A 14,435-nucleotide genomic window follows, 5' to 3' on the forward strand; every position below is an offset into this window, starting at 1 on the left:
AACTTGCACTTGTTTGTATAGCGCCTTTCACAGCCTCAGGACATTCCAATTATTTCCATGAAGTGCAGTCACTGTTAAAAGAGAAGATTGGAAGTGACTTGATAGAAAGTCTTTTCGATTATGGAAAGGGTAGATGTAGAGAAAATATTTCCACTTGCAGGGGAAATTAAAACTGGGGGCCATAAATGTAAGACAGCCACTAATAAAATTAATAGGAAATTCAGGGGAAACTTCTTTACCCGGCGAACGATTCGAATGTGGAACTTGCTGCCACAGGATGTAGTTGAGGGGAATAGCATAGGTGTTTTTTATGGGAAGTTATGCGGGAGAATAGGGTTAGATGAAGATAGATTGTGAGGAGGTTTGCGTGCGGAATTAACTCTGGCATGGACCAATTGGACTGTCGTTCGATGTAATGTCAGGAGTACATTGAGCTGCGTGATTATTATGGGATTTCTCTCAGATAGACAGGAATCAATGCGTAAGCACGCGTGATTGCAACCTTTATAATCTAGTTGAAGGTTTAAGATTTATGTGTGTAACATGCACCATAATGGATAGCAGGAAGTGTGACTTAGTCAGTCTGCAAGTTAATGGGGAAGTAATCTGAAGCCAGTTACTAGGAAATTTCAGAGTAATTCAAAGAGGAGTCACACCCCTGCATGCGTAAGTGCAGTTGTTTTGTGCAAACTTCTTAAAAATTGGATGGTATCATCTGGATGCCGTACATTACAGCTCCCTGCTGCATTCTGCAGAGATACCAGACAGATAGAAACACCAGCTTCTGCATAAGCAGAAATCTCTGTCCTCATAGTAATTCCCTGAACTCTGGCTGGAACGTAGCACACGAGTCAATCCAGAAATATTCAGAGGCCATGCTGTGCTAACCTGGGGCCAGCTGTTCCCTTTTAGCCTTTGTGTTGCATGTAAAAAAAACAAAAAGGCTTGCGTCTAAATAGCGCCTTTTGCAACCACAGGATGTCTCTGAGCTTTATAGCCACAGCCGCAATGTAGGAAAGTTACTGTGCAGTGGTCATTAAAACCTTTTTTTTTTGGTTTTTGAAAAGAAATTTGCCAGCAACACACTGGGTTTCCAAAGCTTAGAAAAATCAGCGTGCAGGCAGATTGTATGTTCAGTTGGAATTTTGGGGACAAGCAAGGGAAGGAATTACAACACAGTTTAAAACAAAAAGCAGCACTAGTGTCACTTGAGGCAATATGACTGAAGTTCAGGATCAGCAGAAATCTAAGTTTGTGGGAAAATGTGAATCTTTAAGAATCATAAACAGCCTTTTCAGTTCAAAGTTAAGTCTAGATCAATAAATAAAGTCTAGTTTTAACTTAAGGATGACAAAATGCCAGAAAAAGGTTTTAAAAAAAAATGGGAGTGCCAGTGACAAAAGCAATGTGACTTATTCAGTGAAACTTGATTTTTATCAAAACTGAATAAACTTTGGAGGTCCCACAGCTCAACAACCAACAACTTGCATATACGTAGGGACAGTGTAGATGGAAGAATGGGCCACTGGGACTGAGGAGAGGTTTGCACAGGGTGGCTAAAAGGTTGGTAAAAGTTCTCCGGAAGGTTCTGAAGGAGGAGAGGGAGAGGTAGGTGGAGGAGCATAGAGAGGGGATTCCAGAGAGTGGGAGCTGGGTGGGGAAAGACAAGTTGCTGAAGGTGGGATGTAGATGGGGACGGGGAACGGTGTGTAAGAGTCCAGAGTCAAGAGGAGCCGAGAGTAGAGAGGGAGTTGTGGAGATGAATGAATTGTGTTTACCCAGTTATGCCAGGCATGCGCATGAAATGAACTAAGATGCACAAGTCCTGCAATAGTACACATGTTTCTTTAGAGACTGGTGAGCTGTACATCCAATTCTATCTATATATATGATATATATATATGTGAGATGTTTTTCTTGTCAGGTGCAGTGTACCACTGATCTGTTTCCATTTATACACAAAAGGCTCAGACACTTGCAGTCATTGACACCAAGCCGCGCACACTCTGTCTCACACACACACACGCGCACACACACACACACACACACACACACACACACAGACAGACACACACACGCGCACACACACACACACACACAGACAGACAGACAGACACACACACACACACACACACACACAGCCCTCCTACATTTTGAACAGGCGCGAATGGACCAGTGCTTTACTGATATTTGTTTCCATCAATGTGGATAGTGTGATAGTTTAATCTGACAGCCGTACTAATGTGTCAGATATTTCAGATGATGACCCAACAAGTGACTCTTCGACAGACAGTCTCCTCTGGAGTGAAGACGAGTACAATCAGGACGTGGATGTGACCACCAACCCCGATGAGACAGGGGATGGGGACGACAGTCAATCAGAGATTGTGCGCTGCGTCTGTGAGGTGGAGGAAGAAAATGAGTTCATGATTCAGGTATTGGTAAAACGTTAGAAAACAAGGAAACACAATGATTGCAATAAAAAATTTAACCATAATAATTCATGGTCGATGACCAGAGGACAACTGACTTGAGCAAGTTACTTCAAAACAAAAACAATCCAAGGTGGGATGTGGTGGTGGGAATGAGGAGACTCTATTTTTACTCAGTGAGTTGTTCCAATCTGGAAGGGAATTGGAAACAGATTGAGTACTAAGGTCTAAAGGGAAATGGACAAATATTGGAAAAAGAGAAATTTGTAGGGCTTTGGGGAAAGAGCAGGGCAGAGGGACTGATTGGATAACTCTTTTAAAGAGCTGGCACATAACCTGATGGGCCAAATGGTGGTCTCCTTTTACTGTCTGATGATATAAGCATTCAACTATTTGGTGTGCTCAGAAGGTAGAAAGCTTGACAGGCTTAAGAAGAGTTCATTTTATTTTTATTATGCTCAATGCCATCAAGCTCCCATGGTAATCCTATATCCCTTTGGGGGGGTGGGGTGGGGTAGGGTGGTGGTAAACAGAATCTGCCCTGACCTGTCACTGAAGAACACTTTATTTTTACTCTCCTCTTCGGCAGTGTGAGGATTGTTTGTGCTGGCAGCACGGTGTCTGCATGGGCTTACTGGAGGATAGCGTGCCAGAAACCTATACTTGCTACATCTGTCGTGATCCACCAGGTGAGTGCTGGCCAGATAAGAACGCCAAAGCAGCGTGATTTGTATATCGCATCGCTCAAAGCGGCGCAAATGCATGGCATGCAGTGAATGACTTTAATGGGGCGGGGGGGGGAATGGTAAGGTTGTGGTAATCTGGACCAGTAATCCCGAGGCTCCGACTCGCTCTCTGGACAGGAGTTTAAAAAAAAACCCCATCACGGCAACTGGAGGAATTTAAATTCAATTCAATTAATACATTCAATTAATCGATAAACCTGGAATAAAAAGCTAGCCTCGTTAGTAAAGATCATGAAACCACGGGATTGCCATAAAAACCCATCGGGTTCACTAATGTCCTTCAGAAGAGGGAATCTGCCGTCCTTACCTGACCTGGCCGCCGTGTGACTCCAGACCCGCAGCAACGTGGTTGGCTCTTGCTCGGCCACCTCACAGGGTCAGTTGAGTCACTCAGTTGTATCGAACCGCTACAGAAAATTCAAGTAGCACGTTGGATGCACCCATACAATAAGAACTGCAGTGCTGCAAGAAGGTGGCTCACCCCCCCCTGCCTTCTCAAGAGAAATTAAGGACGGGCAGTAAATGTAGCACTCTTCACTACTTCACTTTACGGCCAGTAAAGCATTTTCGAAGTGCGGGCACTGTTGTAATGTATGAAACATGGCAGCTGGTTTGTGCACAGCAAGCTCCCACAGCAGCAGTGTGATAGCGACCAGAAGTTTTTTGTTTCAGTAATGTTCGTTGAGGGATAAGTATTGGCCAGGACAGGGGGATTTCACCCTCTGCTCTTGCAAGGGTGCAGTGGGTTCTTGCGTATCCACCTGAGAGGGCACATGGGACCTTGGTTTTACATCTTAAACTGAAAGAAGGCACCACCAACAGTGCAGCACTCCCTCAGTACTGCACTGGAGTGTCAGCCTTGAATTTTTGTGCTGAGGCCTTTGGAGTGGGACTTGAGCCCACAACCTTCCCAATCAAGCTAGGATTGTGACCTATTGAGCCATGGCCAATACAGATGAAGGTTTGACTCTTAAAGTAACACAAATGGGGTTGACCGGAAACTGTGCACCCAACCCCTCTGGTGCTGCGAAGAGCGTGGGAAATGGTCAGTTCTCAGTCTTTAACCCTCGTTGTTTGACCAGTGCCAGCTGATTAACCTGTTGTGTTTTTTTTTTGCTGCAGATCAACGTTTGAGTTCCAGGTACTGGTACGACAAGGAGTGGCTAAGCAATGGCCACATGCATGGCCTCACCTTTCTGAAAGAGAATTATTCCCACCAGAACAGTGGGAAGATAGTTTCGACGCATCAGCTACTGGGAGATGTGCACAAGGTGATTGAGGTACTGCATGGGCTGCAGTTGAAGATATACATCCTACAGTAAGTAAGAGCGTTGGTAGTTTTAACATTCAGCCCAAAAGGCCATCACCTCAGTGGGCCCCAGCGTGTCACATCAGCCAGGGACCGATTGCCCAAGTATTTGACCAAGGTGCTTTCCTGATGCCAGCTGAGCAGTCAAGATGGGAGAGGTGCTGGATGATGTGCTCGGTCACTGAGTGGGAATGGGGGAAAAGGCTCTGCATTGTTCTAGCTTCATGCTCGAGAGTAACTTCCAAGAAGCTTGGACTGGTAATTGATGTTCTGACTGGAGGGTAGCCTGGTGATGAGGGGACTCCATTTTAAAGCTTCTTGTATGAAGCAGTTTTATTGTCAAGGGGAAGGGCGGTGTGTGTAACAATATATATATTGCCATTCATTCGTGGTCAAATTAGTATTTTTATTATGACAGTACTTCTTCTATAACAGGATTTCTAGTTATTCTTTTACCAAAGGCTTGTCAAGAGTCTGGCCTTGTAACCTATTTGTAGTCATAGAAAATGAAAGTTTAATTGCGAATTGTTTCCTTCTGAGTTGAAAAGGCAGTTTTACATCTCACGGGCTCAATATTATTCAATGATTAAGCACACTGGGCAGAATCTTCTGGAGGCGACAGGGTTCTCAGCCCCTGCCTGGAGAGACGGCATAAGACATAGGAGCAGAAATTAGGCCATTCGGCCCATCGAGTCTGCTCCGCCATTCAATCATGGCTGATAAGTTTCTCAACCCCATTCTCCCGCCTTCTCCCTGTAACCTTTGATCCCCTTACCAATCAAGAACCTATCTATCTCGGTCTTAAATACACTCAATGACCTGGCCTCCACAGCCTTCTGTGGCAATGAATTCCATAGATTCACCACTCTCTGGCTAAAGAAGTTTCTCCTCATCTCTGTTCTAAAAGGTCTTCCCTTTACTCTGAGGCTGTGCCCTCGGGTCCTAGTCTCTCCTACTAATGGAAACATCTTCCCCACGTCCACTCTATCCGGGCTTTTCAGTATTCTGTAAGTTTCAATCAGATCCCCCCTCATCCTTCTAAACTCCATCGAGTATAGACCCAGAGTCCGCCCCGTGCCCTCTACTCCTCCCCCCAACTTGCCTCTTATCGAGAAGACCTGCTGCATCTTGTGGTGAGCCTTCCCCTGGCGTCAGGACCCCTCGGGGGTGGAAGTCCTGCCCCTGAGAGCTGCAGGCCAGTCGGGGCAAGAGGCACTTCTAGACTCAGCAGCGCCACCGGGGAGGTGGCGGCGGCTGCCGGTACTACACCCGCCGGAGGCCTCGGATTGCAGAGGGATCCAGGCGCAGGTGGGTGATGGCGGGAAGGGGGCTGTAGGGTGGGTGGTCACGGGGGAGTTCAGCAGCAAGGGTGGGGGGTGGGACATGGCTCTCAGCGGGCCCACCTTCTCATTGAGGCCTTTGAACAAGGGGCCCCCTGGGAGCCCAGAAGCAAATATACCTGCAAAGCGAACCACCCACCGCCCCCCACCACCCCACCACTGGGCGGTTAATACCAACAGCGACAGGATGAGTAATTAATGCCCACTTCAGAGCCCCAATGGGTGGGAAAGCCTTCTACATGCCTCCCTGCTACTGACTGAGTCAGGGTGGAGGTGGGAAGGAGGTGGGGTGTCCCCCCCCCCACCGATTAAATGCGCCCCCCCACCGCCACCACCAAACTCGGCATGGGGGTGGGGGGTGGGGGGGGGGGGGGGGGTGCAAGATTCCGCCCTCTATTTCCTTGAAATCTGCCTGTTATAATGTCAACATTTATCATTGAAGAAATAGCTTCCTAACTACCAATCTTGTTCCATGTCTTGGTTCTTATTTAAGATTCAGGTTTTGTAGCTACAATATTAGCTGCTCCTTCACTGAGTCTAGTTTGAGTGGTGGCAGGCCCATTGGAGTTAGACTGTGTAGAAACTCTGGAGGGTATAGTCTGTTATCATCATCTTCATCTATAGAATCAACACTGATGTATTCTATTAATTCACCTGACAGCTTTTCTAAAACCTTTTCATTCAATTCAAGTGAATTTTCATTTTTAGTACAAGGATAAGCGTTTGAATAATAAGCTGTATCCAGTAATTGTCCCGACCATTTTGCCACATTTAACCAATTCCGTCATCTCATCTACCCCTCCCATGCCATTCCATTCTTCCAATGCCATTCCATTCTTCCAATGCCATTTCTATCCCGTTCCTTTCTGCTATCCCATGGCACCCCCATCCTTCCCTTCTATTCCATCCCGTGACTCGCGGGAACAATCTCCCTAGCCAGGGATAAGTTTATCATTGGGCTCCCCTTACAGTCGCTGTTTTTTTGTTCTCTACCAGCACCCCACCCCACCCCGTCCATACCAACCATTGGCATCACCACGCACTCCAGTCCTCCAAGTGCGCCAGGCACTGCCCACAAAATAAACCTGCCAACAGACACCCCCCCCCCCCCCCTTAAACTGATCAATCAAAACATTACCAACAAAAACTATTATTATGCACTATATGTATACACTCCGCAACGTTCCCCCCCGCCACCCCGAGACAAAAAATTCAAATGTACATGTCACTGAAATTGCTCAGGTTAAATGCCCTACTCCAGCTGGGAAGGTAAATGCACCTCCCTCCCTCCTCTGCATGGCTATATTTTGTATGATATAGCGCACCTTTTGGGAAAACCATACAATCGCCTTTCATAAGTTGTGCTTATGCGAACAGAAAGGCCAATGGATCAGGGACTGGCCCTTTGTTCTCTGGGTATCAGCCGGGACTGCCACTGGCCCTCTTGGCGATCTAACCCAGAGGTCGGGGTTGCTATGGGAAGCGGAAACGGGTTGCTACACGAATGCAGCCTTGCGTTGTTGAGGCTGAGGCAGACTGTTTGAGCCATCAGCTCCAATCCCCCCCCCCCCCGCCACCCCGGCTATCAAGAACAGCCCTCGTTCCTGACGATCGCAAAACAAATTATACGGCTCGCTTATTTTCCCACCTCTGGGGTTGGTGACCTGCTGTGCGTTCTGTCCCCAGGAATAAAGACCAGCCAGACCTGAAGCTCTGGTGTAAGCCCTGGAGAGTTTCTTCAGCTGCCATTGAAAAGCTGCGGGAGAGGCAGAGTGCGCCCAGCGAAGACAGCAACAGCGGGGTGAGTGCCAGCGCCAGCGTGCAGTGCAGGGCGCAGAACGGCACGGCTGAACGGCAGAGCAGAGCCCCGCTGATAGAGGAGTCCTACATCACCAACGAACACTGTTACCAAAAGCCTCGTGCCTACTACCCAGCTGCAGAGCAGCGGCTTGTGGTGGAGACCAGGAACTCCACCTTGGACGAAGGGATCGGGAGGATGCGGGAGAACGGGGACGAAACGCTGGCTGAGAGATTCGGGCGAAATATCGACGATGACTCAGGAAAGTCAGACCTTGACCTTCACCGAGAGCTAGCCGGTCACTGCAAGGTCAGTATTTTAACCGTGCAACCGTCGTATCTGGAGGCAGACACGTCCTCTGCCAGTGATCGGGTTTCCAGCATCTGCAGTGTTTTTTGCCTTTATATCTTAGGCAATAATTGTCACGTCTGTTCGCGGAATGGATTTTTTTTGAGCAGAGGGAGCCGGGAGCACAAGTTCAGAAATCGCCGAAGGTGGCAGAGCAAGTGGATAAGTAAAGCAGTCGAGAAAGCGGAAGGGGGTACTTGACGTTCTAAATAAAGGGTGAGGCCACGGAGGGATTTGAAAACTAGGCTGAGATTGAGTGGGGCTAATGACCTACCAAGGAGTGGGTGCAGGCACGATGGGCCAAATGGCCACCTTCAGTATGATTCTACCCATGGAGGTTAGATGAAGTAGGGCGGGAGGAGGCTCATGTAGAATGTAAACACGGACATTGATCTGCTGGGCTGAATGGCCTGTTCCTGTGCTGTACGTTCTACCCAGGTGAGTGAAGGACTGCGGGAAGCCCAGTGGGGGGGTTAGGGGGGCCTGTGGAACTGCACATCACAATGAATCAGCAGCTTCAGAAACAGGAGGAAGCATAATGCCTCCCTTTCTCTCCCCCACGCCCCAAAGTAGCTCCATAACAGGGGTTCCCAAACTGTGGTAGTGACCTCCCAGAGGGGTGGCAGGACCAGCATTTGGGGTGGCGAGTTCCGAAGCTGTGGAGCGGAGACTGTTCTGGCATCGGCTGCAAGGCCCCTGTAAATGTACGCAATTATTTTTTGTGTGTGTTTGTGCGAACAGCCTCTGTTGAACTGAGCTCTGAGGCCCGATCACTGCCACCAGCTGGGCCTGCAAAATGGTAGGTATCCAAGTTCTCTTTTGTGCCTGCACCCCTGCCATTTGAACTCTTTCCCCAAACACCACCCCCACCCCCCACCACCAGTCAGCTTAACCACCACCAACTACAACGCCCCCCCCACCCACCCCTGATTTCCACTCTGGGATTGCACCAAGTGCGAAGCATTAAACTGGAGTCGCAGTGAGATGAAGTATGGGAAGTGCTGCTCCAGACAGTAGCTGAGACATGTATCCATTCTCGTTCCGTCTTTATTTCCCTCCTCCAAGTCTGCAGATTCCCACTTCGGGAACTTTTAACCGATTACTCTGCCTCCTGTCAGGTCCACGGCAGCAGCGGTGACACGTCTCCCGAGGCAGAGCAGGAGGAGGAAAGCGGTGGTTTGAAGGAAGGCGAGGAAGAGGGCGCCAGCGACCCCCAGCTGCAGTGGCAGGACAACTTGCTGACGCATGTCGAGTCGTTGCAGGATGAGGTCTGTCATCGGATGGACTTCATTGAGAAAGAGCTGGATGGTAAATGGCGGGGATATGTCTGCCCTGAGGTTTCAGCTGGGGGTGGGGCTTCCTTGCTGTAGCAGAGAGGCTCCCCTTGTACATAAACGTTGCAGATCAATGTTCCCATTGGTACAAGGACTTTGGCGGGGGGGAACACTGATTTAAGGTTTTGGGCAACAGATACAGGGGGAATGTAGGGAAGAACTTTTTTTATGCATTGAGTGGTAATGGCCTGGCCTCGCTGCTTGCAGGAGCGGTGGAAGCAGAGATGATGAATAATTCCAAAAGGAAGCAGGATGCACACTTGAGGGAAGTTAACTTGCAGGGCCAAGGGTTTAGAGCAGGGGAATGGGACTGACTGGATTGCTCTGCAAAGAGGCGGCATGGACTGGAAAGGGCTGAATGGCCTTTTGTGCCGTAATGACTCTGAAACAAACAAGCAGGTAGGTGGGCGGGTGGAATTACAGTGAAAGCATTCACAAGGCCCTCTATTCCAATAGTGCCAGTTGACGTGAAACATACACAAATCTTTGTTGCCCATCTGTAATTGCCCTTGAACCAGCTTGCTAGGCCATTTCAGTGGGAAGTTAAGAGTCAACCACATTGTTGGGGATAAATTGATAAAGGTGATTTTTTTTTTAAAAAGGGATCCTTGAGTTTATAAGTAGAGGCACAGAGTACAAAAGATAGGAAGCTTTGTTGTAACCAATTCTGGGTTTTGGATGGAAGGTGAAGGCATTAGAGGGATTGCACAGGAGAATGTAAAATGTCTGTGACAAAGGCAAACTATCCCCTTCCCTCCCCGTCTTTCTTGACCTGCTTGCAGCCTTTGACATGGGTGACCACACCGTCCTTCTCCAACACCTTTTCACTGCCGTCCAGCTGGGTGGGACTGCACTCACCTGGATCCATTCTCACCTGTCTAGTTGTAATCTGAGAATCGCCTGCAATGGCTTCACTTCCCACTCCCGCGCTGTTACCTCTGGGGCCCCCTCCCAATGATCTATCCTTGACCCCCCCCCCCCCCCAACCTCCTGTTTCTCACCTACACGCTGCCCCTCAGCAATATCATCTGGAAACTGTCCATTTCCACACCTGTTCTGATGACACCCACCTCTGCCTCACCACCACCTCTCATGGTCCCTCCACCATCTCTAAACGCTCAGACTGCTTGTCCAGCATCCAGTACTGGATAAGCAGAAATTTCCAACAATTAAGTATTGGGAACACCAAAGCTATTGCGAGTTTACAACTGCCAAGGCCCTAAACTCTGGAATTCTCTCCTAAACCTCTCCACTTCTCTTTCCTCCTCGAAAACATTCCTTAAAGCCTATCTCTTTGACCAAGCTTTTGGTCATTTGCCCTAATACCTCCACAAAATTTGACACTGAGTTACGTATGAAGATTTGGAACATTTTACTATGTCAGAGGCTCTAGACGAATGCAAGCTAATGATGGCGATGATATTTGGCGTCAGGAATGACGGTGTTTCAGCTGTCTGGAGAGAGTAGAGCATCTGAGGTTGATTTCCTTGGAGCAGGGAAGGTTAAGGGGGAAGGTAGTTTGCTCTTGTCACAGTCATTTAGAATCTTCTCTGCGACCTCTCCAATGCCTTCACCTTCCATCTAAAACACAGAACTGGACACAACTTTCTGACTGAAGCCAACCAACCAGTAGCCCACAATAGTTTCCAAAACCTACCCACCTTTCGTACTCTTTGCCTCTATAAGTGTTGAGGATAGTTTAGAAGTATTGGTAGAGTAGGTAGAGAGGGAGGCTGGTAATCAGAGGCAATTGGTTAAAAAAAAAACAAAGCTAGGGGTGAGGGCTAGTAATTTATTTTTATCCAGGGAGTTAGTACAATCTGTAATGCGCTGCCTGTAAGGGTATAACTTTCAAAAGTGAGTTAGATCTTGATTTAAAAGTAGACGGGGCTGTAGGGAAAGAAGGGGGGTATGAGTGGACTAATTGGGTAATACTTTGTGAGCCTGCACAGACACGATGGGCTGAACGGTCTCCTTTGTTGTACAACTTTGTGAAACACTCCAGCCAATCAATAACACCGGTCATCCTCTCTTAGATGTTGACCTATCAGCTGCTTCTCTTTCAATGCCAGATCCCCAGCCTTGTTTGTTTTATTTTCACGCATGTTGTTAATGCACTGGGTGCAGGTGCAAGGGCTGGCAGCTTCAGGGCAGAGCAGGTACAGCTCGTTCTAAAGCTACTCGAACATCTTGCCCATCCAGACAGGCTTGCCTCCCCAACACTCCCAAGATTAATTCAGTGAAAAGTTTTGTTGCAGATTACAGTTTCTGGTTGGGGGTGGGGGGTGGAGGAGAATAAGTTAAGAAATTGAAAACTTTGTTGAAAGAGCTGAGGTTACAAGCTTAGCTCCTGGAGTGGGGTTTGACAAAAAGCTTTGAAATGCTGATGTTCAGAGGGACTTGTGTGTACTCATACAAGGAACACAGAAAGTTAGCATGCAGATACAGCAAGCAATGAGGAAGGCAAATGACATGTTGGCCTTTAGTGCAAGGGGATTGGAGTAGCAAAGTACATTAGTCTTGCTACAGTTGCATAGGGCTATGGTGCGAACACATCTGGAATAGTGTGTGCAGTTTTGGTCTCCATATTAAGAAAGAATGTACTTAGATTGGAGGCGGTACACCAAAGGTTCACTGAATTAGTCCCTGGGATGAGAGGGTTGTCTTATGATGAGAGGCTGAGAAAGTTGGGTGTATGCTCTCTAGAGTTTAGAAGAATGAGAGGCGATCTCATTGAAACAAGCAAGATTCTGAAGGGGCTTGACAGCAGATAGCGAGGCTGTCACCCCTGGCTGCGCAATGTAGAACATGGGGGCGTAGTCTCAGGATAAGAAGCTGATGATTAGGACTGAGAAAAGGAGAAATTTCTTCACTGTGGGTTGTGAATCTTTGGAATTCTCCACCCCATAGGTTTGTGGATGCTCCATCATGAGACAGATTTTGGGAAATGAGGGATATGGGAAGTGGATGGGAAAATGGAGTTTGAAGCCAAAGATCAGCCATGATTGTATTGAATGGCGGGGCAGGCTTGACAGGCCATCTGGTTTATTCCTGCTCCTATTTTTCACATTGAACCCACAACCTTCTGAGTTGGGTTGGGAGTGTGAGCAGCTGTGCCAGATTGACACTTGTGCATCATAAACACCGGAATGGATCCGATGGGCTGAATGGCCTCTTGCTGTACTGCAAATACTCGGCAATGCTTTATTAGTCAGCTTCTTTGTCTTTGGTTCTTAAAGGTATCTCTTACTTACTTGTATGCAGCTAATATTCAGAATATTTTCAGTGTTTTGAGCTGTAACCTCACATATGGTGGCCATTGGTTCCAAGCAAATGATGACAGATTTGTTAATTTTTGGGTGACTTTAACCATGCGGTGAAGATATTCCCACAGTCCTGCTAGGTAGCGATAATGAAGAAGTGGGCGGTATAGTTTAAGTCAGGGCAGTGTGTGTGTGTGTGTTTGTGAGGTACTGTTGAAGGAGCCTCTGTGGGACCATACAGGGAAATGTAGGAGAAAAGCTGCGAGTGGCCGCAAGGATTTGTCATAAGTAATTCGGTTTTCTTCACTTTCTATCTGGCTTCTAGTTCTGGAGAGTTGGCTGGACTACTCTGGTGAGCTGGAGCCGCCCGACCCACTGACCCGATTGCCTCAGCTCAAGCACCGGATGAAGCAGCTCCTTACAGACCTGGGCAAGGTGCAGCAGATTGCTTCCTGCTGTCCTGTGTGAGATGCATCAGACACCCAGAGGACCTTTGACCGCAGGATGTTGAGGCAAGGAGGCGACCGCTCATTCTAACAGCAGAAGTAGCGTGGACGAAATACCGGATGAGGGTGACTGGGCCTCGTACGCTACTGCAATGAGTCTGGACTCGAGTTTCTGTTCGTTCTTTCTTCATAACTTTTTTTTGTCCGTTCTTGGGCTTTTTTGGGAGCCTCCTGCTTGGCCTTAGGAGAGGAGGTCGCTCAGCCCTGACAGTGATCCTTCTCTGTCACAGTGGAGGGAAAGGACATGCCAAGTTCTTCAACTGTCTACACATCTCCTGCTTGCTTTGGGTCGATTGGAACGCTGCAGCGTTTGAACGTTTTAAGAGCACGAGTCACCATCCAGACATTTTAGAGGGAGAGAGAGAGAAAAACACAGCATTGCAAAGAATTATTAGCGTATTTAAAATTCCCACGTTGACTCATCTTTGTCTTGTTCCTTTTTTTGTTGAAGGGAAAGCATTGTATTTTTTTGTTCGACCAGTTCAGGGTGGGTTTCTGAGCACAGACAGGAGAACTAACTGGGAGGATTCACTGAGCCAGTGCCAGGGAGCTAACGTACGGAATGATGGGACGGACGGACTGACTGACTTACCTCAACGCTTTGTGGATTTGTTGATGCAATCTGTAATTCGTTAATTCAGTCCTCACGAGGGCACAGAATCTCAACTCCCTCAAGCGGCCTCTCCCCGTTGCACCATTTCCTTCATTGCCTTGAGGACGGAGGTTGAGGGTGGATTTTAACACTGTGTAAATGAATGAGTTTTGAGTGAGTTAATGTCTCGTCTTTGTGTCGGGGAGGGGTGAGGGTGGAGACTCTGTGTGTCGGGGGGGGGGTGAGCGTGGAGACTCTGTGTGTCGGGGTGGGGGGGTGAGGGTGGAGACTCTATGTGTCGGGGGGGTGAGGGTGGAGACTCTGTGTCGGTGGTGGGGGGGTGAGGGTGGAGACTCTGTGTGTCGGGGGGGGTGAGGGTGGAGACTCTGTGTGTCGGGAGGGTGAGGGTGGAGACTCTGTGTGTCGGGGTGGGTGAGGGTGGAGTCTATATGTCGGGGGGGGTGAGGGTGGAGTCTCTGTGTGTCGGGGGGGGTGAGGGTGGAGTCTCTGTGTGTCGGGGGGGTAAGGGTAGAGTCTCTGTGTGTCGGGGGGGTGGAGTCTATGTGTCGGAGGGGTGGGGGGTTGGTGAGGGTGGAGTCTATGTGTCGGGGGGGGTGAGGGTGGAGACTCTGTGTCGGGGGGTGGGTGAGGGTGGAGTCTCTGTGTCGGGGGTGGGGGGGGGTGGGGGTGAGGGTGAAGTCGCTGCTCCAGCCCGCCGTCTTGCTTAATGCTGATGACGTTTCTTGTTGACCCTCTCAGTTGCTGTG

At 48.6% G+C, this 14,435-nt stretch overlaps 1 protein-coding gene across 7 annotated transcripts in view; it reads left to right on the forward strand.

The window, feature by feature from the left end:
* Positions 1-13,447, forward strand: part of LOC144688418 (PHD finger protein 20-like) — a 47,440-nt gene extending 33,993 nt beyond the window's left edge. For 6 of the 7 annotated variants that reach the window (XM_078554924.1, XM_078554921.1, XM_078554922.1 and 3 more), the window contains 6 exons: positions 2,251-2,435; positions 3,022-3,121; positions 4,301-4,496; positions 7,514-7,934; positions 9,092-9,281; positions 12,896-13,447. In XM_078554924.1, the coding sequence (XP_078411050.1) occupies positions 2,251-2,435; positions 3,022-3,121; positions 4,301-4,496; positions 7,514-7,934; positions 9,092-9,281; positions 12,896-13,038 (1,235 nt within the window). In that variant the 3' untranslated portion in view covers positions 13,039-13,447. The remainder of the gene's footprint in view (positions 1-2,250; positions 2,436-3,021; positions 3,122-4,300; positions 4,497-7,513; positions 7,935-9,091; positions 9,282-12,895) is intronic. The other variant, XM_078554919.1, reaches the window with a different exon arrangement.
* Positions 13,448-14,435: the final 988 nt, after the last annotated feature.

Source organism: Cetorhinus maximus, chromosome 13 (assembly GCF_964194155.1).
Source record: "Cetorhinus maximus chromosome 13, sCetMax3.hap1.1, whole genome shotgun sequence".
NCBI classification, from domain to species: Eukaryota; Metazoa; Chordata; class Chondrichthyes; order Lamniformes; family Cetorhinidae; genus Cetorhinus; species Cetorhinus maximus.